Below are 23,312 nucleotides of genomic sequence, written 5' to 3'. Positions count from 1 at the left end.
GGTGCATACGTGAATCGATAAAGTTTCTTTTTCATATAAAGCTTATTTTCAAGACTTTTTGTTAGAAACTTTTCTTCTAGTGTATCCCACAACTTCTTCGCTGATGTCTCCCTCATTGTTCCACATACTTGTCTATTGATCTTGGCCCACTCCTTGTTATCCATATTGTCAGGTTTTTCTTCAAAGGCTATATCCAGCTCTTGCTGACATAAGACATCCAGGATCTCACGTTGCCACATACCAAAATTATTGATACCATCAAATTTCTCTACTTCAAATTTTGCATTGGTCACAGTAGTCTTTACTGATGACGATGCCTTTTTCATTTTTCTCTTCAATCCCAACTATTGTGCGTGAACAGTGCTGTGAACGATCGTATTCCCCAAGTACGAATCTAGCTCTGATACCAATTGTTGTGCAGAAGCGTGTAAAAGAGTAAAATTATTGTACTAAAAAATCACACTAAGTTTAATTCCCAGGAAAGAGAGGTGGATCACAAGGATCGCTTAAGTACCAGGTATTTCCTAGCCAGAATATCCCTCAATCGTAATTTAATAGCACAATAAATCACTACAATCACACTCACAATTCATGCAGAGTAATACAATAAAGAACACAAAAATTTAACGAGGTTCAACAAATTTTGCCTACGTCCTCGGGCACTACCAAATATATTTCACTCCAAAATACAAGTGAGAATTTACAAAGAGGGAGAGAGAAAACAATGCCTTAAGTAGAGAATGGCAAATTTGGGATAATGAAGAAGATAAATGGTTAGGCCTATTTATAGTTGAGGTCCAGGGATCAAATTTGCAATTATCTTATGCCAAATCTCAATCCCACTTTTGGTGCCTTAAATCCCAGATTTTGATACCCATATCCTTTTGATACCTATATATTTCTAATACCCATATCTTTGACTTTCTATAAATATGGATGATTTCCAATAGTTTCCCTATTATTTCGCAAATTAGGTAGGCATGATCTGTTAGAGACAATCACCTTGAAAGTGTATCCTTAGCAGGAAGACAATTATTGCAAATCTTTCATAAGAAGACTGATTTTAAACGAAAGTTTGAGGTGTTGATTTTAAACGAAAGTTTGAGGTGCTAAATGTTTTTTCTGTAGCCTATTAGAAATTGGTGAAAGAGATGCTTTTTCATTTAAGGTTTTATAAAATATATAAAAGAACTAAAAAGTTATATAAATATATAAAAAACCCAGAAAAAATGTCTAGAATAAATTTAGATAAATGATTGTCGAGATATGTTTGACTATGGAAAATTAGCATTTTAAGTTAATTTTTGATGTAAAATTTTTTTTATACTCTTTTATTAATTATCAATTCCATATAAACTAACCATGTTAATGTTAAGTGTTGAGGTATTAATATAATTAACAGGACATACCAAATAAGTATTTAACTTGATCGCTGTTAGCAGTGAGTTTGGTTAAGGTTTAGGTCAATTCCCAAAGGAAACTTCTAAGAAAGTTCCTTTTAAAAACAAAGCGTGAGTGGGGCGACGACTCGTATGGGAAATCAACGCAAAGTCCTTGCCGTCGTATCGTTCATCAACCAAGCCATCGGTGGTTGGATTTCCCCCTGCTTTGCTGGTAAACCAAACAATCTAACTGTCTTTGTTTTTGGTTTCTTGTTTTATTTTTCTTTTCATTACTGGAGGTTTGTTCCTTGCACAAAACAATCCAAATAACAAATAACAAAAAGCAATACACAATAAACGAAGTTCAATTTGGCCGTACAAAATAAAGAATCTGGCATTTTCTGTTATTGTGACAGAATGATATTGGAAGCGAATTCCTCCGCTTTTTGTGGATTCCCCTCTAATCCACATTCATCCCTTGCTTCTCTACGGTTTGCTGCTGTTTGATTTTCCCTCTTCTTACTCTGTTTTGGCTTGCTTGTTTTGAAAATTTAAAACAAGTTTAGAAAGAAAAAAGACAGTATATGAAGTAAAGATTTGGATGTGGTTTTCATAACACTAGGGTTCTTCTTTCTGTATTCCAGGTGGCCCAACTTTGTGTACGGCGATTGTGCCATTGTGTTGGACTGGCGAGCCATCTCCCTTGCGACAGTTTTTCTGCTGAATAGCAATCTCCAATATGAGCGGCACTTCATCCGGAAATGGTCTCCTCCACCTCAATGACGTGGAGGCTGGCCTTTCTAAGGACAATGCTGATCTCGACCATCACCTTGATCCTGATGCTGGCACGTCCGATCCCTTCGACATTGCTCACACCAAGAATGCTTCCCCCGAGACTCTCAAACGCTGGAGGGTAATCCCTTTTTCTCCGTCTGTATAATTGTCTCTTTCTCTACCTTTTTTCTTCTCTCATTGTAATTGTAAAAAAAGAAAAAGTTGTTATATAGTATTTAGTGGTAATTAAATAAACTTCCATTTTCACTTGTGTGTTTAAGCTATATTTTTACTTGTTATTCTTTGCAATGGGTTAGGGGAACTTTTTAGTGATGCTTTGAATGTTTAAATGCAAGCTTGGAATGATTAAATTGCCAGTTTTTATTTCTTATGTAATGCTTGCTTGGACTAATATCAGGGTGGGTGTTCAGTGTGAAATTTTTGCCCAAGTTTCCATCATGTTATAAATATGTGAGCAGCCAGAATGAACTGAACTGAATCGTGGGTGATGCTGGTTTTAGGTATCATGCTGCATTCTTTGCATCAATCACTGTGTTGAATAGGTGGTTTCCAATTAAGTGTACAGTATGATCAGTCTGAAAATGGCTGCTCTATGTTTAGGTCTTCTTTTCTGGATACTCACTATATCATTAATCCAAAGGAAGCGTAATGCCATGCTACAAACTTAAATATTCAGCAGATGCATTGCTGCAAACAGGAGATAGATTGAGGGCCTTAGATGTGATTTGCTGTTTCTTTCCCTCCAAACTATGTAGTGACCAAGCTAATTTTAGAGTCATGATGCTGTTGCAATTTAATTTCATTTTCTCCCTTTTTGGTTTTGGCTGTTTTTAAGTATATTTCTAAAGCTAAGTCTTATCTAGGATTATGCTTGTTGAGTCATACGGCTGATATATCAAGGTCTCATTGTGATTGGGTTGGAGCTTATGGGCCTTTTTAAAAAAAAAGAAACTAATTCATGCCTTTATAACCAAGTTTTGCAAATTTCATATTGCTTTTGATTATTTGCTATCCCATATTCAATTCATGATTTTTTCAATATTTTTTTAATGCATTAATTATCTGTTAGTTGTGGTCTTTGGGTAAGATGAGGAGAGGGGGACACTTGTTTTTCTTGGAGCTTGGGCTAATTTTTTATTTTCTTTTACAGCAAGCAGCGCTTGTGCTAAATGCTTCTCGTCGATTTCGCTACACTTTGGACTTGAAAAAGGAAGAAGAAAAAGAGCAAAGAAAGAGGATGATAAGAGCTCATGCACAAGTCATCAGAGTAATTTTAAATATTTTAGTCAACATTTTAATTAGATCTTTTTTTCCAGTAAAGTTGAACTGATTTCTGCTTGTTTCTGCAGGCAGCATTGCTTTTCAAATTGGCTGGGGAAAATCAAATTGGTATGCTGCTTTACCAAAATATTACCTATAGTTTTTCTCCACAATTTTATTTTTGTTGACTTTCTTTGCTCTTGCTTTCTCTCCAATGTCCAATTTTAGTAAATAGTAGCAATATAATGGTTCCTTGCAATTTAGCTTGCACAATGGGGAAGTGCTTGGAGAAACATGAACACAAAATAGTGCACAGGAATCCTTTCAAATAAGAATTCATTGCTCAAGTGGTGAGAAATAAATTATGTCTTCTAGTTACAACCATTTACTGTTGAGTAGGAATGTAACATATAAGCCAAGGTAATTGAGAGCTACTTGGGCTTGGCCTGATGTTAAACCAAGCTTAATTGATGTAACTATGAGTCAAATTGAGCTCATGGGGATGATGAATTGGTTGAGCAAAGTTTAAGTATTTTGATGTTTTTACTTGAGCAGTTTGCAATCTTAATAGGACATTTTATACTTTTAGGATAATATAAACATATATGCTAATACAAATACTCTCCATTTTCATTGCACCTGTCTCTTCTTTTCTTGATGCCTCAAAACCACACTATTTTTTCATTTTTGTACCTAATGCTCTTACAGTTTCTTTGCTACCTAGTTTTTTATTTTTATTTTTTACTTTGTCTTCATGTTAACATATCTGTGCAATTTCAGTATCAGGTGCACCAGTTGCATCGCCAAGTGCCGGTGATGATTATAAAATTGGATTAGAACAACTTGCATCCATGACCCGTGATCATAAGTTATCTGCACTTGAACAATATGGTGGAGTAAGTTATCTATACATGTAATTTTCCTTATTTACTTGGTGCTTTTTTTATTGCTAATGTCTGTTGTGAATTCCTTCATCAGGTTAAAGGGTTGTCAGGTCTGTTGAGAACAAATTTAGAGAAAGGAATTGACGAGGATGAGGCTGATTTATTGAACCGGAGGAATGCGTTTGGATCAAATACATATCCACGGAAAAAGGGGCGGAGTTTCTGGGTATATTATTTTCTTTGAAATCCTTATTTTTTTCTTTCAATTCTTGCAATTATGGTTGAAATTTTACTGATACCGATTGATACCTATGCTGTTTTGTAGATGTTCCTCTGGGAGGCATGGCAAGATTTGACCCTTATCATATTGATTATAGCAGCTGCTGTGTCACTGGGGTTGGGAATAAAGACTGAGGTAAAACATTTCTTTGCTTTGAATTTACTAATGGTATGTTTGGATTGAGGAGATGGAAGCGAAAGGAAAAGAGGGGATATTGGGGAAGTTTTCCCTTCATTGGGATTGCAGTTGCACAAAAGGAAGCAAAGTGAGGGGAGCTCTGTAACCCTCCATTTTCTTTTGTTTCCCTTCCTTTACCCCCAAATTTAGGGGAACTGAAAAATATAATTTTCATTTCCTTAAAAACTCCCATTTTTTTGGTTCCCTAAATTTGGGGAAAAAGGAAGGGAAGGGAAATGATTAATATTTAAAGGCTTGATATGACTATTATGTTGCTATTGGCTGTTCCATTTTATTACTTTGCATTGATTTTACTTTTTCTTTGTTCTTTTCTTTATCCTTACTGGTAATTGTTTTAATTGATATCATTTATAGGGTTTGAAAGAAGGATGGTATGATGGGGGTAGCATTTTCTTTGCTGTTTTTCTTGTTATACTTGTTACAGGTATCAAATTTGATAATTCTCTGTAAATAGAATGCAATTTGTATCAAAGCAGCTTCCTGTAATTAAAGTTTGGCTTAGTTGTATAATGTTAATGTTTTTACAAGCAGTGTAATTGTTATACTGCAGGATGATCTGTAGCTAACCTTTTTTTAAAACAATTATTTACCAGCCACTAGTGATTATCGTCAGTCACTTCAATTTCAAAATCTAAATGAGGAAAAGAGAAATATCCAGCTAGAGGTATGTGTTACTTCTTGCTGTATGACAACGTCCATTTTTAGCATTTCTATAGTTACCTTAAAATTTGGTTATTTTTTTAATGTCCTTTCAGGTCGTGAGAGGTGGTAGAACTGTAAAGGTTTCAATATATGATCTTGTTGTTGGTGATCTTGTCCCGCTAAAGATTGGTGATCAGGTGTGTTTCTCAGTTTTTCTCCAGGGCATTGATATTCATGTGCACTTGGACTAAATAATAGTTTGATGCTTTTGTTAGGTTCCTGCTGATGGAGTCTTAATCGCTGGCCATTCTCTAGCAATTGATGAATCTAGCATGACTGGAGAAAGCAAGATTGTAAGTTGCTTGTTTGGTAATGCATTTATCTAATGTTAGGCTTCATTGTTTTAAGCACAAGGTTTCTTGTAGGTTCACAAGAATCAAAATGACCCATTTTTGATGTCTGGCTGCAAAGTTGCTGATGGTTTTGGTACCATGCTGGTAATTAATATCTTGCATTTTTTCTTTACTTGGTGCTCATTGTTAACCACTTTGATTATTGCTGGTAACTTATTAGTTCTATAGGGTGATGTTTGCCAAGTCCTCTAAGCTTCTGTCTTTCTTTTTACGGAGACTGTAGAGAGATAGTAGGAAATGGTTTGTGCTTTTGTTTTGGCATTGTACTTATGTTTCAAATTGTTGATTGATCTGTCTATTAAATGGGGGTGCATTTTATTGAGAAGCTGTGTAAGCTGGTTTTGGTGTGAGATAATCTTTCTTTTCTTATCTCTTATCTCAAATTATCCTTTGTGTTTCATTTATAACCTGATATGATTCTTGTATAGAGGTAGTAGTTTGAGAAAGATTGTTAGCGTTGATCACTTTATGAATGGCAACTAGATTTTGATTTGTTAAGTATGTGTTGGTAAAATGTTCTTTTCTTGTTGGATTTGAAAAAAATCTGTTTGATCTGCCAAAAATTGTAAGGTTTATAGGATGAGTTGCATAATGTTTGTTTTAAGCTAAGAAGAACAGAAAAAAATTGATGAACTTAATTTGGTGTGCTCGACATGTGGCACTTGATTATCTGTGTCTTAACACTGCGTTTATGTCTTTAGTAGGGAGTTTGTCTTTTAGAAGAGGTTGTCTTTTGTAGATTCTGATCTTTCTTCACTATGCATTTGATCTTTCTTTAACATCTTGGATAGCTTAGCCTGGTTCGCTGTTTCACTTTCAAACCATTGAAATGTCATCTTTCCTAAATTGTTTGTAGGTGACTGGTGTTGGAATCAATACCGAGTGGGGACTGTTAATGGCAAGTATTTCTGAGGATACTGGTGAAGAGACCCCCTTGCAGGTTTGAGTAGAGTGTATCTTAATAATACCTAGTTCCAATTATTATGATGCATCTTAAGCTTATTATTTATAACACATTGTAGGTGCGGCTGAATGGAGTTGCAACTTTTATAGGCGTAGTTGGGCTTTCTGTAGCTGTTTCTGTGCTTGCTATTCTTTTGGCAAGGTATGCTAAGAATCAATAACTTATTACTCATGCTAGATGAATTGCATGCCATCTAACGTCTTACTTTTGATTGGTTTCTAGATACTTCACTGGAAATACTGAAGATCCAAATGGAGCTACACAATTTATTAAAGGACGCACTAAATTTGATGATGCATTTAATGATGTTGTTAAAATTTTTACAATTGCGGTAAGTACACCATAGTTCATTAGGTCTTGTTTGGTATAGAGGGGAATGAGATTGTAATTATTAAGGATTATAATAGTCTGACAATAGAAGGGAATGGCTTATGACATAGGTTTATTAAAATAAAAATACATGTATGCTATTACGTGGTGGGAGTAACCGTGTCTGGTTTCACAAGTAACAAGTTGTTGAAATTACCAAAAGGAACAAATAAACAGTAGTAAGTGGACCAAAGTAAGCATGTAACTGTTTTGCCATCCTATAAATGATTTGGGTCTCAATTTTGATTTGATTTTTCCCATAAATTTCATGTTCCTCCTGCACTATATTTAGCACTTGAACAGAATAGTTAATCCCATGAAGCAAAGGTGATGTTAATATTTTAATGTTTATTTACTAGCAAGTCCAAGATTTTCTGACTTGACTTGTTCAGGTTACAATTGTTGTCGTTGCTGTGCCTGAAGGCCTTCCTTTGGCTGTTACCTTGACGTAAGTTTAATTCATAGCTTTTGGTACCTATGCATTAACAATTGAACTCATGCTGTCGAGTATATTTTGTGCTTCTTTTCCTACTCTTTTATTCATGGTTCTGTTCTTACATATTCTGTTCTTACATGAACTTTCACAGTCTTGCATACTCGATGCGGAAGATGATGGCAGATAAAGCTTTGGCAAGTTCATTAATTCTACTTTTAAATGTTTTATGTCCATGATTGCTTCTACGATCAACGTGTTTTTCTTTAATGGAATGTTTATCTAACAGATACAGATACACAGGTACGCCGGCTTTCAGCTTGTGAAACCATGGGCTCCGCAACAACAATTTGCAGTGATAAGACTGGAACATTGACTTTGAATGAGGTTAGTTCTATATGGTTTTTGTTACACCACTATGATTTTGTGCTTTCTGTTTTCACACTTGATAAATGTGGAAATGTCCAATATATGTTGGGCCCCTTCAATTGGAAAGAGGCTTACAGGAGGCAAGTAGTGATAAAAAAGTGTAAAAAAGTTATTGCTTTCTTTCTATTAAATCAGATAGGGTTAGGGCTTATATAGCCTTTTAGTTTCCTTATATCTTCTTGGTTCCAATTGTAGTGAAAATATATTGCAACTTTTGTCCAGCCCACCTTATTTATGCCACACTCTCTGAAAGGTTCTCACTCAGATCTAGTCCATTCGTTGCATGCTATTAAGTGTTAACTTTTTTCAATGAAAACAAGCACTACATGTGAAAAGTCTCTACAGTAGTGATGATGATATATACGCACTCTTGATTACAGTATCTTCATATCTTTCTCACCTTGAATTTGTACCTGGCCTTAATCATTGACAAATTCTTGTGTCTTTTTTTCTTCTTCTAATAATGCCATATTTTCATCCTTGCTGCATGGCTTTGCCTCATCAGGGTTGCTCTTATTCGGTCAATTCTTTTACATGGCTTTTAAATATGTTTGGTTTTTGAAATTTATTTAGCTGTTTCAATTTTTTAATCCAGTTGTTTGATAGCTTTAGATTTCAGTCTGATTAACTAGTATCACAGATGACTGTTGTTGAAGCTTTTGTTGGGAAAAAGAAGATAAATCCACCTGCTGAGTCTTCTCAGTTGCACCTATCAGTTGTGTCTCTGTTGAGTGAAGGAGTTGCACAGAGTACCACGGGGAATGTTTTTGTGTCTAAGGTAAGATTGTCTCTGTTCATCTAATTCATTATGCTAAGGTCAAGAGATAAATATTTATTATGCTTAAGAAAATATTAGTTTTTGGCTAGGCTTAAATATTTTCTGTAGGAATATTCTGTAAATATTTTAGGAATATTTTGTAGATATTTTTTTTATTAAAATCCCTTATTTTAAGGGATCATATCTCCTATTTAGTATCTTTCCTAACTTAGAGTTTCCTAAAGTAGTGTCATAGGTTGTATATAAAAACTCTGATTTATGTTCTATTTAATAATATAATACTCTGATTTCTACATGGTATCAGTTTAGGTTACGATTTCTTTTTCAACCTAGACCATGTCCGAAACTCCTTCTCCTACTTCGGAGATTACTTCAAATCCAGAAAATTTTTCTGGTTCCGATGCTCCATCAGATTCGTCTAGTCTGACTATCACCTGCCATCGATTGAATGGCAACAATTTTCTTGAAGGGTCTTGTGAAGGTAATCTGGTCATAAAAGATCCAGAAGGTAACCTTTCTTCTACTGCATTTTTCTCCTCCCAGTTGACTCCTAATTGAATTCTCGATTCTGGTGCTACGGATCATATGACTGGTAACAAGGCATTGTTTCACAATTTTTTCCATACCTTTGGTAAAGCTGTCAAAACGGCTGATGGTACCTTGTGCAAAATAGAGGGACATGGCACTGTTATTCTCAATGAACAGATTGCACTTAAAAATGTTCTCTTTGTACCAAATCTGGCGTGCAATCTCATCTCTGTTAGTAAATTGTCCACAGACTTGCACTGCTCTGTAATTTTTAATGATCGTGATTGTACTTTGCAGGCACTGAACTCGAAGAAGATGATTGGTAAGGCCAGCTTGCATAATGGTCTCTACATCCTCCCTACCTCTCCTAAAATCGAGATCTCCAAGTCATTTACCGCTTTAGGAAAAGTTGATACTGTTATGTTATGGCACTTTCGTTTAGGCCATCCTAGTTTCCAATACCTTGCAAAATTGTTTCCTGCTCTATTCATTAATAAAAGGCCTAATTCTTTTTCTTGCAAAGTTTGCTCTCTTGCCAAACATACTAAATCATCTTATTTTCCTTCTACATACAAGCCTTCTTACCCTTTTGCTTTGATCCATAGTGATATTTGGGGCCCTTCTCGGGTGAAGAATGCTGATAATTGTAAGTGGTTTATCACTTTTATTGATGATCACAGTAGGATAACTTGGACTTATTTGCTGAAAGATAAATCTGAAACTGCTAGTGTTTTTGTGCAATTTTATAACATGGTTCTCACTCAATTTGGGTCTAAAATCCAGCTCTTTAAATCTGATAATGGCAGTGAATTTTTTGCTAGGTCTTTAGGTGATTTTTTTAAGGAAAAGGGCATAGTTCAGATTAGTTCTTGTGTTGGAACCCCACAGCAAAACGGCGTTGCCGAAAGAAAAAATAGACACCTTCTTGAAGTTACTCGTTCTCTTCTATTTACCACTAATGTTCCTAAATATTTGTGGGGGGAAGCCTTATTAACTGCCACATATTTAATCAACCGGATGCCTAGTAAGGTTTTAAAATTTCAAATGCCTCAATCTATATTTTTGCAGCACTTTCCTCATTTTAAGCCTATCTCCTCCATTCTGCCACTTAAAATTTTTGGCTGCACTGTTTTTATCTAAAATATTGCTCCTAATAAGTCCAAGTTAGATCCTAAGTCTTTAAAATGTGTATTGGTTGGGTATTCTTCACTTAAGAAGGGTTATAAATGCTACCATCCTCCTTCTAAACGATTTTTCACCACTATGGATATAACATTTTATGAGCAGGATTCCTATTTCACTCAGGCTGAAATTCAGGGGGAAACATGGAGTGATTTTCAGCCACAACAGGTATCTCCTTCTAATCTTCATTCTCAACCTTCAGAATTGCCATCTTGTTCGCCATTACCTGCAGATCTGTCACCTGTGAATGCTCCCATTGATTCTCCTGTAGTACCTATGACTAATTCACCTACACCCACTTTAAACACTCTTCCTGAAAATACACCTACTCCAATTGACAGTCTTCAAAAAACACCATCACCCAAACAGCTTCGTGTCTACACAAGAAAAAGAAGACATATCCCTGAGACTGTTTTGCAATCTGATTCTTGCCGAGAATTGGATTTGGGTCCAGCTGCCGAAATGGAAGAAGAAATCAGTAAGTCCACTACTCTAGATGACTTTCCTATTGCTATTAGAAAAGGGGTTAGACAGTGCACCAAGCATCCTATTGAAAAATTTACTGGTTATAATTCATTGATGCCGTCTTTTCAAGCATTTACAGCAACTTTGGATAAAGAACAGGTTCCCACAAGCATAGCTGAAGCTCTAAAGGATCCAAAATGGAGAAGGGCTGTTGAAGAGGAAATTTGTGCATTAGAGAAAAATGCTACTTGGACCATTACAGACCTTCCTCAAGGAAAAAAGGCTGTCGGCTGTAAATGGATCTTTGCTGTAAAGTATAACTCCAATGGCAGTATCCAACGATACAAAGCTAGACTAGTGGCCAGAGGTTTCACGCAAACATATGGGATAGACTTCACAGAAACTTTTGCACCTGTGGCAAAGCTTAACACTATTCGAGTACTCCTAAGTTTGGCTGTAAATTGCGATGGGAAATTACACCAACTTGATGTAAAAAACGCATTTCTTAATGGCAAGCTTGAGGAAGAAGTCTATATGCAATTGCCACCTGGCTCAAAGTCTATTGAAGGTAGCAATAAGGTTTGCAAGCTCAACAAGTCTTTATACGGGTTAAAACAATCACCCAGAGCTTGGTTCGAGAGGTTCACTAAAGTCATTCTTCAAAATGGCTACAAGCAGTCCCTTGTCGATCATACGCTTTTCATCAAGGTAACTTCTACAAATAAGAAAGCTATCCTAATTGTGTATGTGGATGACATCATTCTTACTGGAGATGATGAGGAAGAGATTAGCAATTTGAAGAAGTTGTTAAACAGAGAATTTGAAACCAAGGACTTGGGAAAGCTAAGGTATTTCCTAGGAATGGAGGTGGCAAGATCAAAAGAAGGACTTGTGATCAACCAGAGAAAGTATGTACTTGATTTACTCAAAGAAACTGGTTTTCTTGGCTGTAAGCCGGCTGATACACCAATGAAGGCAAACTTGAGATTCAATAAAGAAGATGAGTCCTTAGTAGACAGAGAGAAATTTCAAAGGTTAGTTGGGAAACTAATCTACTTATCCTTGACAAGGCCAGATATAGCTTTTCCTGTAAATGTGATAAGTCAACACATGACTAATCCTACTGAAGAGCATATGGCAGCAACAAATAGAATTCTCAAGTACTTGAAGAAAACTCCAGGACACGGCTTAATGTTTAAGAAGACACAAGACAGAACTGTTAAGATTTTTACAGACTCTAGTTGGGCTGGATATCTCACTGAAAGAAGATCCACTAGTGGGTACTGCACTTTTGTTTGGGGTAACCTTACAACTTGGAGAAGTAAGAAACAATCTGTTGTTTCAAGAAGTAGTGCTGAAGCTGAATTTAGAGCACTAGCTTTGGGGATATGCGAAGGAATTTGGCTACTTAAATTACTAAAAGAACTTGGCACAAATCAGGAGGATCACTTTGAAGTTTTGTGTGATAATCAATCTGCCATTCAGATTGCCAAGAACCCAGTTCAACATGACCGAACAAAGCCTGTTGAAATTGATAGGCATTTTATTGCTGATCAAGTCAACAAAAAGACAGCCACTCTTTCTTACATTCCTTCAGAAGGACAGATTGCAGACATTCTTACCAAGGCTTTGCCAAAACCTGTGTTCAATAAATTCCTATTCAAGCTGGGATTATACAATGTATATTCTCCAGCTTGAGGGGGAGTGTAGGAATATTCTGTAAATATTTTAGGAATATTTTGTAGATATTTTTTTTATTAAAATCCCTTATTTTAAGGGATCATATCTCCTATTTAGTATCTTTCCTAACTTAGAGTTTCCTAAAGTAGTGTCATAGGTTGTATATAAAAACTCTGATTTATGTTCTATTTAATAATATAATACTCTGATTTCTACATTTTCAGTAGGCAATGACCTTTGCTTCTGACTTATCAATTGGTTCTTGTGATTATAGTTGATATTGTTCATAAGTCACACTAGAAATCTCATTGAATAACATTCATTTTCCAGGATGGTGATGATGTTGAGATTTCTGGATCTCCCACAGAAAAAGCTATCATTTCTTGGGCAATAGAGGTACCCCATAACTTGGTCTATCATCTACTTTTGATTTAATTTGCTTTTACATACTAATCATTGAAAATTATATTGCAGTTGGGGATGAAATTTGATGCTATCAGATCAGAATCCACTATTCTTCATGTTTTCCCTTTCAATTCAGAGAAAAAGCGAGGTGGTGTTGCATTACGACGGGTAGTGGCTTCAGTCTCACTTCTTAATGCCTTCTGAATTTGTTGATGCTCCTATGTTAGATGATTTAAAATGCTATTATTAGAAGTAACAAAAAAAATTACTTTCTTTGTTTATGGCTAAAACACTAATGGCCTTCTGATGATTTCCCTCCTACGAACATTGACATTTTTGTGCATGTTTATTTTGCATTAAATTCATATTTGAGCAGTTTGACAGAAGCATCTTGGTTGTTTCCTCAATTTGCTTACTTTTTGATAGACAGGTTTCTTAGGCTGGATTTAGAATAAGACATTTTCTACAACACCAGTTTCTGTTTCAAACATATCAAAGTGTGATTGGATTTTAAGGGTGAATTAAAATAAACACTGTTAACGGCATTGAATGAACATTCAATCAAATATTGTGAAATGGCAACATTTTGATTCCATTTATAATTGATATTGTTAGTTGATTATAGGACCGGAATAAGGACATGAATGGTAGAAACATCTGTTGTCCAGGCCTTCTTGACTGGGTAATGCTGGCTTGTCTTTTGTTTTGTTAAGCTGGTGGATCAGGAAGTAAGTTGGCTAAATATAGTCTGCTTAATAATTTGGTATTGTGGGATTTGTAGGACTTAAGGTGAAAAGTAAATTGTTAAAAAATGTAGAGAGAAAAACTAGGAGAGAAGGAGAAGAGAGGAGAGTGAAAGGGGCAGCTTAAGCTTGAGAGGCAGCATGGATGGAGGTCTTATGGGGGTATACTAATCTGGCACCTCCATGCTGAACTCTGCCAAGCAGAAGTGAATCAATTTGCCCCTGCTGTGCCAATTGAGGCAAGAGCCAGATCTTGGCCCACTCAGCTGTGGGAATGAAGGGATAAAGGAGGGGAAAAAAAAGAAAATTAGGTTCATTTTAGCCGGACAAAAAAGTGGTTCTGTTGGGTGAAATTATGTTTGGGTGGGTAATAGAATTTTTGCCTTTTCAATTTTTGGTGAAAGAAGAATTTTAAAAGAGGGGGAAGAAAGAAAAAGAACGAAGCCAATGTGAAAAATGAACAAAAACATGAAAATTATTATTATGGTCTGTTTCTGGTTTCTCTTTTTCCCTTCTTTTTTTTCTTTGCTTGACTTTTAATTGTTTTCTTATCATTTGTTTATAATTAAGAAAAAAGTAGTTTTAAGTTTTTTTTATTGATCTATTGTTTTAAAATTAAAAAAAAAAGTTTTTGCAATGCCACAGCAAAATGTGGTGGATTTGCTAGTATTTTATCATTGTTCAGCCTATGAGATATGAATCTTTCATATGTGATTTGTGATTTTTGGGCCTAGGAAAACTGAGATTTCTTAGCTGTCAAGTATTTGACTTGCCCATGCACTTTGATGCTTACTTGATCAAGTCTTTTTCTTGATGGGAATATAGCTGAAGTGCTCAGGTCCAAGCTCATTTTAGTAGAATTTAGTTAAGGTGATTGAGAACATTAAAAAAAAACGAAGCTTCTTTGCCTAATATTTTGAACATACCATTGATATTAGTAATTTAAACAATCTCCTTTAATATATATTCTTACCTATTTTCTTATGGCAGTCTGATGCAGAAGTTCATATACATTGGAAGGGAGCAGCTGAGATAGTTTTGGCTGCATGTTCTGGATATCTTGATTCAAATGGTTGCCTGCAATCCATGAATGAGGACAAGGTTAGTGATTATGCATTTTTACACACACAAGCACATGCATGCACTATTGAAATATCTCCTGGGTTAAAAATAAGGGAATTTCCTCTCATTTGCAATACACAGACACAATTTGAGCTCCATAATTTAACTTTAGCTTTGAGCTCTTTTTACCGTTTGTATATGTTCATAATTTTTTTATTACATACTTATATTAGTATTATATATTTGCATACAACAATTTTAAGGTGGTTTATTTTTTTTTTCTGATTCCTAAATTTGTTTTATCTATTTCATTGTTACTGCTTAAAACCGGATTTGTCAAGGGTGCATGACACACTCTAGCTGCTAGAAACTTTATATTGTCTGCAGTGCAAAAGTAGTGCTTGCTTGAGTGAAGTAAGATGCAATATGTATGTGTCTGTGTGTATGTTTATAAAATAAGTTCTAAGATATCTGGTTATGATAATAGAATCTGAAAGTTTCGTTTTATTTTGTTGGTCAATATGGAAGATTTTCTTGTGGGCCAATATGCATCAGTTCCCTCTAACCATAAGTCATGGCTAATGATTTGACATCAGTATATGCTTCAACTTTTATGTTTAACCATCTTTCTGCAGGAATTTTTTGAGGCTGCTATTGATGAAATGGCTGCAAATTGCCTGCGCTGTATTGCCCTTGCATACAGATTGTGTGAACAGGAAAAAGTTCCTAGTAATGAAGAGAGCTTTGATGATTGGGTCTTACCTGAAGATAACCTTGTTTTGCTTGCTATTGTTGGTATAAAGGTAAACTGTTTTTAGTATGGATTCCCCACTTTTACCTAATGGTACTTCCCCATAATGGTTGTTCATCTATTAGTAGCTCGACTATCATTGTAGCTTTGACTTTATGTTTGATCTACTAATGAGTTTATGATAAGCTGCGCTGAATGACGATATGGAACTTTGTTTCTGAAAGAAAGCAATTGCTCTTTTCTCTTTTAAGTGCAACATTTTTATGATATATATCACTAAACAAAGTGTTACTTGCATGCACATCCAAGCAAGTAGATCTATCTTTAGAAACAAAATTACTCATTGAAGTTTACTGAGGTAGATTAATTCTGCCACAAAAGGAGAGCTTTTGCAATGGTCAATGTAACCTGTATACCATAGCTTTTCTCCTTTTTTCCCCACTTTAAGCATTATAGTGCCATTCTTTTTGTGCATGTTGGAACTTAGGAGTGCCTTTAATGATTATCTTATTATGTGTACTTTCTGCCATACAATGATAAATATGCTAAAAATAAATGGAGGAATGCCTATTATTAGATTACAACCATTTAAAAGTGGATTTCCTTGTACACATTAAACAAAAAGGTTCTTTATACAGCTGAACTATGCTCTTTCTTTTCCTTATAATTATTAGTTTGGATTCATTTTTCAAATTTGATGTTACTTTTGGTGTTGAGTGTTCGTGTTTCCATTTATACAAAGGCAGTTTGGAAGTGTTTAGGGAGTTGCCGTTTTGTTCAATTATGTGAATGAATCATGATTATCCTGCTTTATTGAGCTAGACCCATGTGCAAAGTGGAACTGCTTCCTCTTTTAGCTTAATATGATTTTCACCTGCAGGATCCTTGTCGCCCAGGTGTTAAAGATGCTGTGAAAATTTGTACGGATGCTGGTGTTAAGGTAATTTTGATGGCTTTGTAAGATTAGCTTCTGAAGTTATTATATCCTTGGTGCCTAGAATGCTAGTTTTGTAGACAGTTGGATGGTCAAGTTTTCATTTTTCTAGAAAAAGAAATTAAAGATTTTTAATTACTATAATTTAGAATGAATACTTGGAATTTTTATCAATGATAATGCCTTATATGAGCTACACACACTTTGATACATATAACAATTAAATTACATGAAAATCATGAAAATCATGAAATGGAACCCTAACTTTTTGAATCTTTAGGTACGCATGGTCACTGGAGATAATATCCAGACAGCACAAGCAATAGCTTTGGAGTGTGGGATACTTAGTTCTGCACAAGATGTTACTGAGCCCACTATCATTGAAGGAAGGGTGTTTCGTGCCTTAACTGAAAAAGAAAGAGAACAAGTGGCCAGGAAAATAATGGTATCAATCGACTATGTTTCTATATTGGCTTTAGATCCTGTTATCTTTCTCCAAGTGTAGAGCATATTTGTTGATTCAAGCATTAAAGAGTGGTTAATTGGGAGTATCGTGCAGGTAATGGGGAGATCTTCTCCAAATGACAAGCTTTTGCTTGTTCAAGCCTTACGCAAGGGAGGGGATGTTGTGGCTGTGACTGGAGATGGTACCAATGATGCTCCTGCACTTCATGAGGTTTGTTTTTGTGGTTAACTGACAGATTTATTTATTTATCTTTTAATGATGATGCATTAGGATGCATATTATATTTGGTAAGCATTGGTGTTTGATAAACTAGTGAAAGTTGAAATTTTGAATGGTTTTAATTTTTCAATATGTTCAATAATTATTTGTAGGAACTACTTGATGGAAGATTTTCAAACAATAATTGCTGAAATACTTAGTAGATTTTGCTACTTAACGTATTAAGTCAATTTAAGACATTTTTTTGAAATGCAATAATCTTATATTCTTTCCTTTTTAACTTTTATGAATTGAAAATAATTATAAAACCATATTTCTAATTTATAAAAGATAAATAAAATATCCAATAAGCGTGTAATTTTCAATTGCATACTAAATTACCTTTATAAGGTAAATTCTGTATGTAAATTTTCTAACTAAAATTCATCACTTAATTTATCATTATTGAATTTGTTTAGTTATCAAACAGTACCTTAGTATCTCTGTGTACGCTTAAAATACTTGCATATTCACTATGGTTCTGATTAACAATTATGCCCTTTCCAGACTAACTTGGGCATTAACCAATGTTATAATGTAAAAATTGAGAGATTGTTTGTGAGTCATATAATTGGAAAATAGTTCTTTTGCTTACTACCAGCTATGTGAAGTTGTGAACCATCATGGACCAATTACCTTTCATTCAAGCAGCTTTGTTCCTAAATCTAATGAACTCATACTCTGCCTCTAGTACTGATTGGTGATTACACCATGTCTTCCATACTTAATTTGCTGATCTCCACATTTTTACATTTTATATTCTGTTGATTGCTTTTTTACTTTTTCTGTATTTTAGGCAGACATAGGTCTGTCTATGGGCATTCAAGGGACTGAAGTCGCAAAAGAAAGTTCAGATATCGTTATATTGGATGATAATTTTGCTTCAGTTGTGAAGGTTAGCATGCATGTTTAATTCTTTCACATGGATATTATTGTTTCAAATTTCCAGCAATTGTAACTCAGCTTTGTATTGCTAATGTAGGTTGTTCGCTGGGGTCGTTCTGTGTATGCCAATATTCAGAAGTTTATACAATTCCAGCTTACTGTGAATGTTGCAGCCCTTGTAATCAATGTTGTGGCAGCAATATCCACTGGTGATGTTCCTTTAAATTCGGTGCAGGTACTGCCCTTTCTTGTAATCAATGAAATTTGGTGTTTTATTAACTGTTCAAAGGAGTGTTGAAAGTTATGCTTCACATTAGGACCATAGTATCATCATAGGCGGTATGAATGATCTAGGGATTTCATTTGTTGTGCGCATCAATGATGGTTTAAGTTTTGTACATCAATGTTATCTGAAGTGGATCGGACTTGGGTGGGACCAGCGAAATGGATTGGTTGAGGCAAGAACCAATACAAACCGGTTCAACCGGGCTAAAAAACTGGTTGAATTGGTTTTTAATATTTTTATTAATTTTTGATGATTTATTTAATCTAACCATCCAAACTGGTTGGACCAGCGAACCGATGGCCTGACTGGTTCAACCACTGTTCCAGTTCTGAAAAGCTTGTTGTAGATGGGTTGGTTTCATAGTTACCCGGAATCTGATATGTCTCAGAAGCTTTATGGGACAGGGTATGCTGTTTAGCAAATGTTGTGTTAAAAGGGGTATAGCTTTGGTTGATAGCTATTTCATGTTTTAGTTTGAAATAAAATAGCTGTGGCCTATATTTTATAATTATTAGTGGTCATAAGCAATTTTTAGCAAATAAATTATTTTAATTGAATGAAGGTGATGAGGGGGGTTGAAGTGGTTTTTTCAAATTAAAAATGTAATGAGCTTTTATTTTTCTCCAAGATTATAAATGGACTTTTCTAGTGTTAATTCATTAGGGGCTTTCTTACCATCTAACCCTCTCCCAAAAAAAGAAAAATTGAACATTCTTATTTACTACTAAATAAAATCATAATTACTTGGTTGGCCCTCTCAAAATAAATTTTTTATTTCTATCTATAACTTAAATTTATGCATTATAAATTAAAAAAATATGTTGTTATTTGTCTTTTCATTTGACCTACCAATCATTTTTCATAAACTCTAGATTAATGATTTGTTATAAATATAAGTCACAATCATGTAAGTTTAAACTTTTTCCAAAAACTAGTGTTCTCTACAAAACTTTGACCAAATCAGATTTTCTTAATGCTTTCTGTTCATTTTCTAATTCATAGCCTACACTATAGCAATTAGTATTATTATCTGCCGCTCTCCCCCCACAAAGAAAAAAAAAGTGATCAGCCACTGTTTTTATGTTTAAAAATGGGTGTTATGGTTAAAAGCTTGTATGACATTTGTATATTTGGGTTCTGACAAGGGGAAAGTTTTCTTTAATTTCCTGGAATATAGTTTTGGGTGCTAGGCCATGAATTAAATAGCTGTTCGCTGATCATTTTGTCATTCTGTATGTGGTGATTGAACTTAAAAACTAGTGAGCGTGCATGTTGAATAAAGTTCAAAAATCATGTTTCTGTTAGGGTAGAGATAGGAGAAAAACGAGTAGGATAAGTTACTCTATGGTCAACCTAAGAAGATATGTTCGTTAAAACATCTCTTTATGAAGACAAAAATTTGAATGATTGAATTCTTTTGCTACAGTTACTATGGGTTAACCTGATCATGGATACACTTGGAGCACTTGCATTGGCCACTGAACCTCCAACAGACAACCTTATGCATAGGTCGCCAGTTGGCCGAAGGTTTGAATCCTTTCTCATGTGAATGTTTCATGTAATTTGAACCATAGCACTCTAGTTCTATAATTACTATCACTTGTGCAAGCATAGATGTGGCAATTGTCTTTAAGATTATTTATTGATCAAAATTAACTTATTTCTGTTTACTAATATGTAAAATGCTACATTTATATATGGCTCTTTTAATGTTTTTCTGAGAAAATTTACAAGGCTTTCAGTTTTTGTAAAATTTCAGAGACATTTAATGTTTGGTTTATCTTTGAACATTTCCATCTGGCATTAAGGCTGATATCTTTTTACAAATATTTTAATCTGAGAAAATATACAAGGTTTTTGCTTTTTGTGGAATTTCAGAAACATTTTACATTTAGTTTGTCTTCAGAACATTACTGAATGGCACAAAGGCAGACAATTCTACAATAATTCCTTTTTACTGCTGCTCAATTCTTAGATTATCTGTGTGAAAGAAATATAGTGTCCACCTCATCTGGATTGTTTTTACATCTTCATATAATTTTTATTGTCAAATATTCAAGTATTTTTGTTTTAATCTAAGGTCACCAACACAATGAATATTTCTGGCTAGCACATAGTGATATGCTGCTGATTTCATTCACCATAACTTATGGTCCTAAAATGTCAAATGGTCGTGTTTCTTTTCATTTGAATATTTTCGGTGATTTCAGTTAGGGAAGGAAGCTTCCAGAAAAAAAAAAAAAAACCTGTCTTCTCAGTCAGCAGTATTTTTTTTTCTAAAATTGATTTCTGTAGGAAATGAAATGCATGTTTGCATGCAGAAACATTGATGTAGAATCAAGCAGGCAAACAGTAAGGGGATTCAGTGGGGAGAAAGAGAAGGGTTTCACCTTACTTTTCAATGTCACTGTATTCTGTTTTCAACTTGTCTACTCTTTCAAGCTAGTCTTTTTTTTTTTTTTGGGTTCAAATTCAAGCTAGTATATACATTAGTTATAGATTATTAGAAATGACTGAATGTACCTTATCTAGTTGATCTTTTAATTGTCTTGTGTTGTTGATGTAAATATTTTACTTTTCCAGAGAACCTCTAATTACAAACATCATGTGGAGGAACTTACTAATACAGGTACCCGTTCTTTTTTGGTCCTTGCCATATGACTAATTATTTTCACCTGTTAACTTTTTACTTGTCTTAGCTTGTGCTGCCTTGCAATTTATTTGATTGAGTGTTGCTAACTCAGACCAGGGTCTGGAATATAGCTCTATGTTCCATGTTCTCTTATGATGTTTTCACATGTCATTTCAGGCTTTATATCAAGTCACTGTCCTCCTTGTGCTCAACTTCAGAGGCATGACCATTCTTCAGTTGGAGGATGATGGTAACAGGGAACATGCCTATAAAGTGAAGAATTCTTTGATATTCAATGCATTTGTCATGTGTCAAGTAAGTACTTGTTGACAAGTTGAGATTTTGGGTCTATTTTTGGATTTGTTGCTATTAGTTCACCGTCAATTACACATTTGGGTGCATAAGCAATAGTTAAATTCTTGACTTGGTACCAAGTTGAAATATTCTCAAGTAGACGCTACAATTTTGTCATCATTTCCATCAATTTGCAAACGTGACTAAGACTTTTAGTAAAAAATGGATGACATGTCCAGAAACAGTCTATAACCTACATGCCATGTCTAAAGGGCACTTGTTGCAATTGGATGATTTGGACTTGTGAACAGAGTATACATGACTGCTGAAGCATACCTATCTAAATAATTTTTACATGGTGTAAAGCTTAAGGTTGATAACTGTTCAAATTGCAGATCTTCAATGAGTTTAATGCTAGAAAGCCTGAAGAAATCAATTGCTTCAAAGGAGTGACTAAAAACTACCTCTTTATGGGAATAATTGGATTCACTTTCATACTTCAGGTGATTAATAATCTCATCCTTTTTTAACTCAATCCGTGGACTGTTCTGCTTTGTTTGTGGTCCTCATTTTTAATTGGTCTACTCATGTTACTTTTTCCAACTCTTTTGTAGATAATCATCATCGAGTTCCTTGGAAAGTTTACCTCAACAGTGAGACTTGATTGGCAACTGTGGCTTGTATCCCTTGGCATTGGCATTATCAGGTAGTTTCTCCCTTCATTGATTGTTCGAATATTGGTATTAACTGTTACTATTTAGTGTCAATGCTAATTGATGTGGTCAAACACAACTGAAAAGTTATTTTTCCCCCCTCGTTGCAAGAGCAGTTATTAGTAAATCTCTAAGCCTAGGTTTCCAACTGTCAAATATTTAATTAGTTTTGCCTTGGAAAATGCTTCATTAACTTCTGTACCAAAACCGAGAGAGTCATATATATAATGTTTGTAACCTTCTTTGACTGGCAATTATCTTTTGAAGCTGGCCTCTTGCAATTGTGGGAAAGCTGATTCCGGTTCCCAAGACACCGGTTGCCTCGTACTTCATAAAGCCATTTCAACAATGCAAAAGATCCAGGGATGCATGAATTTGTTATTTCTGTTGTTCCTTGCTATTTAAGTAAAATTGACAATCTGAGAATTGCTAAAGCTTGTGTATAGAAAGGGTTGTCTAACCGCAAAGCGGTTGACTGCATCCTCACTTAAAAAGGCAAAACAGAACAGAAGAAAATATGCTTGCCTGAGTGTAATCAAGGCAACTGATTCTGAAAGATCATTTATGTATTTTGTACAAGGTTTAAGTGAAGGGTAAATTACAGATATGGTTTAAATTATGTTTTGATCATCGAACTTTAAAAAGTTACGATATGATCACTAATATTATTTATTTGCTGTATTTTGGTCATCGAGTCATTAATGGTATAATGACAAGCTGAAATAACATGTTATATCATCATATTATATGAAAATTTGAAGTTGAATTGCACAAGTAGTCCCTACATATATATATTTCTTTTTGAGTAACTTCTTCATTTTCTTTTATTTTCTTCTAATTTTCCCCTTTTCTCTGTTTTCTTTAATGACCCTAGCCATTACTTATAAAATAAATGGATAAGCAGAAAACGAATAACTTATGGCATAGGGAACCTGCAACCACACACAAGCAACATTTGTGTCATAAATGGATAAATATTCTAAAGACAAATATAGTAAGCTCTGAAATGAAGGTTAAAGGTTAAAGTTAAAGCACCATGTATACCTTTTACTGGTAAGGTACACAAGAACAAAAATAAGATATCTAGGTTAGACTGGAAACTCAAGTAGAATTTAAAGATGGCTAACCCTTAATAGGGAACAATATGGTTATATAAACTCATCAAGTAAAATATTTATCATCCCGAGTAAATGTAGAAATA

General features: G+C 34.6%; 1 protein-coding gene across 2 annotated transcripts; it reads left to right on the top strand.

Moving 5' to 3' along the window:
• The first annotated feature begins 1,448 nt into the window (after window positions 1-1,448).
• LOC107914191 (calcium-transporting ATPase 9, plasma membrane-type) lies at window positions 1,449-22,730 on the top strand. Of its 2 annotated transcripts, XM_041103084.1 has the most exons (35): window positions 1,449-1,614; window positions 1,799-1,873; window positions 2,027-2,295; window positions 3,328-3,444; window positions 3,527-3,566; window positions 4,218-4,333; window positions 4,416-4,547; window positions 4,647-4,736; window positions 5,154-5,223; window positions 5,393-5,463; window positions 5,555-5,638; window positions 5,717-5,794; window positions 5,867-5,938; window positions 6,711-6,794; window positions 6,877-6,959; window positions 7,041-7,149; window positions 7,580-7,635; window positions 7,775-7,817; window positions 7,924-8,007; window positions 8,690-8,827; window positions 13,013-13,078; window positions 13,157-13,255; window positions 14,821-14,931; window positions 15,528-15,695; window positions 16,524-16,583; window positions 16,858-17,022; window positions 17,137-17,253; window positions 18,098-18,196; window positions 18,284-18,421; window positions 19,899-19,999; window positions 21,056-21,101; window positions 21,282-21,419; window positions 21,794-21,901; window positions 22,013-22,104; window positions 22,379-22,730. In XM_041103084.1, exons 3-35 carry the CDS (start codon window positions 2,122-2,124, stop codon window positions 22,482-22,484), a joined length of 3,255 nt encoding a protein of 1,084 aa, XP_040959018.1. In that variant the 5' UTR covers window positions 1,449-1,614; window positions 1,799-1,873; window positions 2,027-2,121; the 3' UTR covers window positions 22,485-22,730. The 2 variants fall into 2 exon arrangements, with proteins under 2 accessions (XP_040959018.1, XP_040959019.1); XM_041103085.1 differs by lacking the exon at window positions 1,799-1,873.
• Window positions 22,731-23,312: the final 582 nt, after the last annotated feature.

This window comes from Gossypium hirsutum, chromosome D10 (genome assembly GCF_007990345.1).
Source record: "Gossypium hirsutum isolate 1008001.06 chromosome D10, Gossypium_hirsutum_v2.1, whole genome shotgun sequence".
NCBI classification, from domain to species: Eukaryota; Viridiplantae; Streptophyta; class Magnoliopsida; order Malvales; family Malvaceae; genus Gossypium; species Gossypium hirsutum.
Note: the sequence above shows the minus strand (reverse complement) of the source record. Positions and strands in the feature narration are given on the sequence as shown.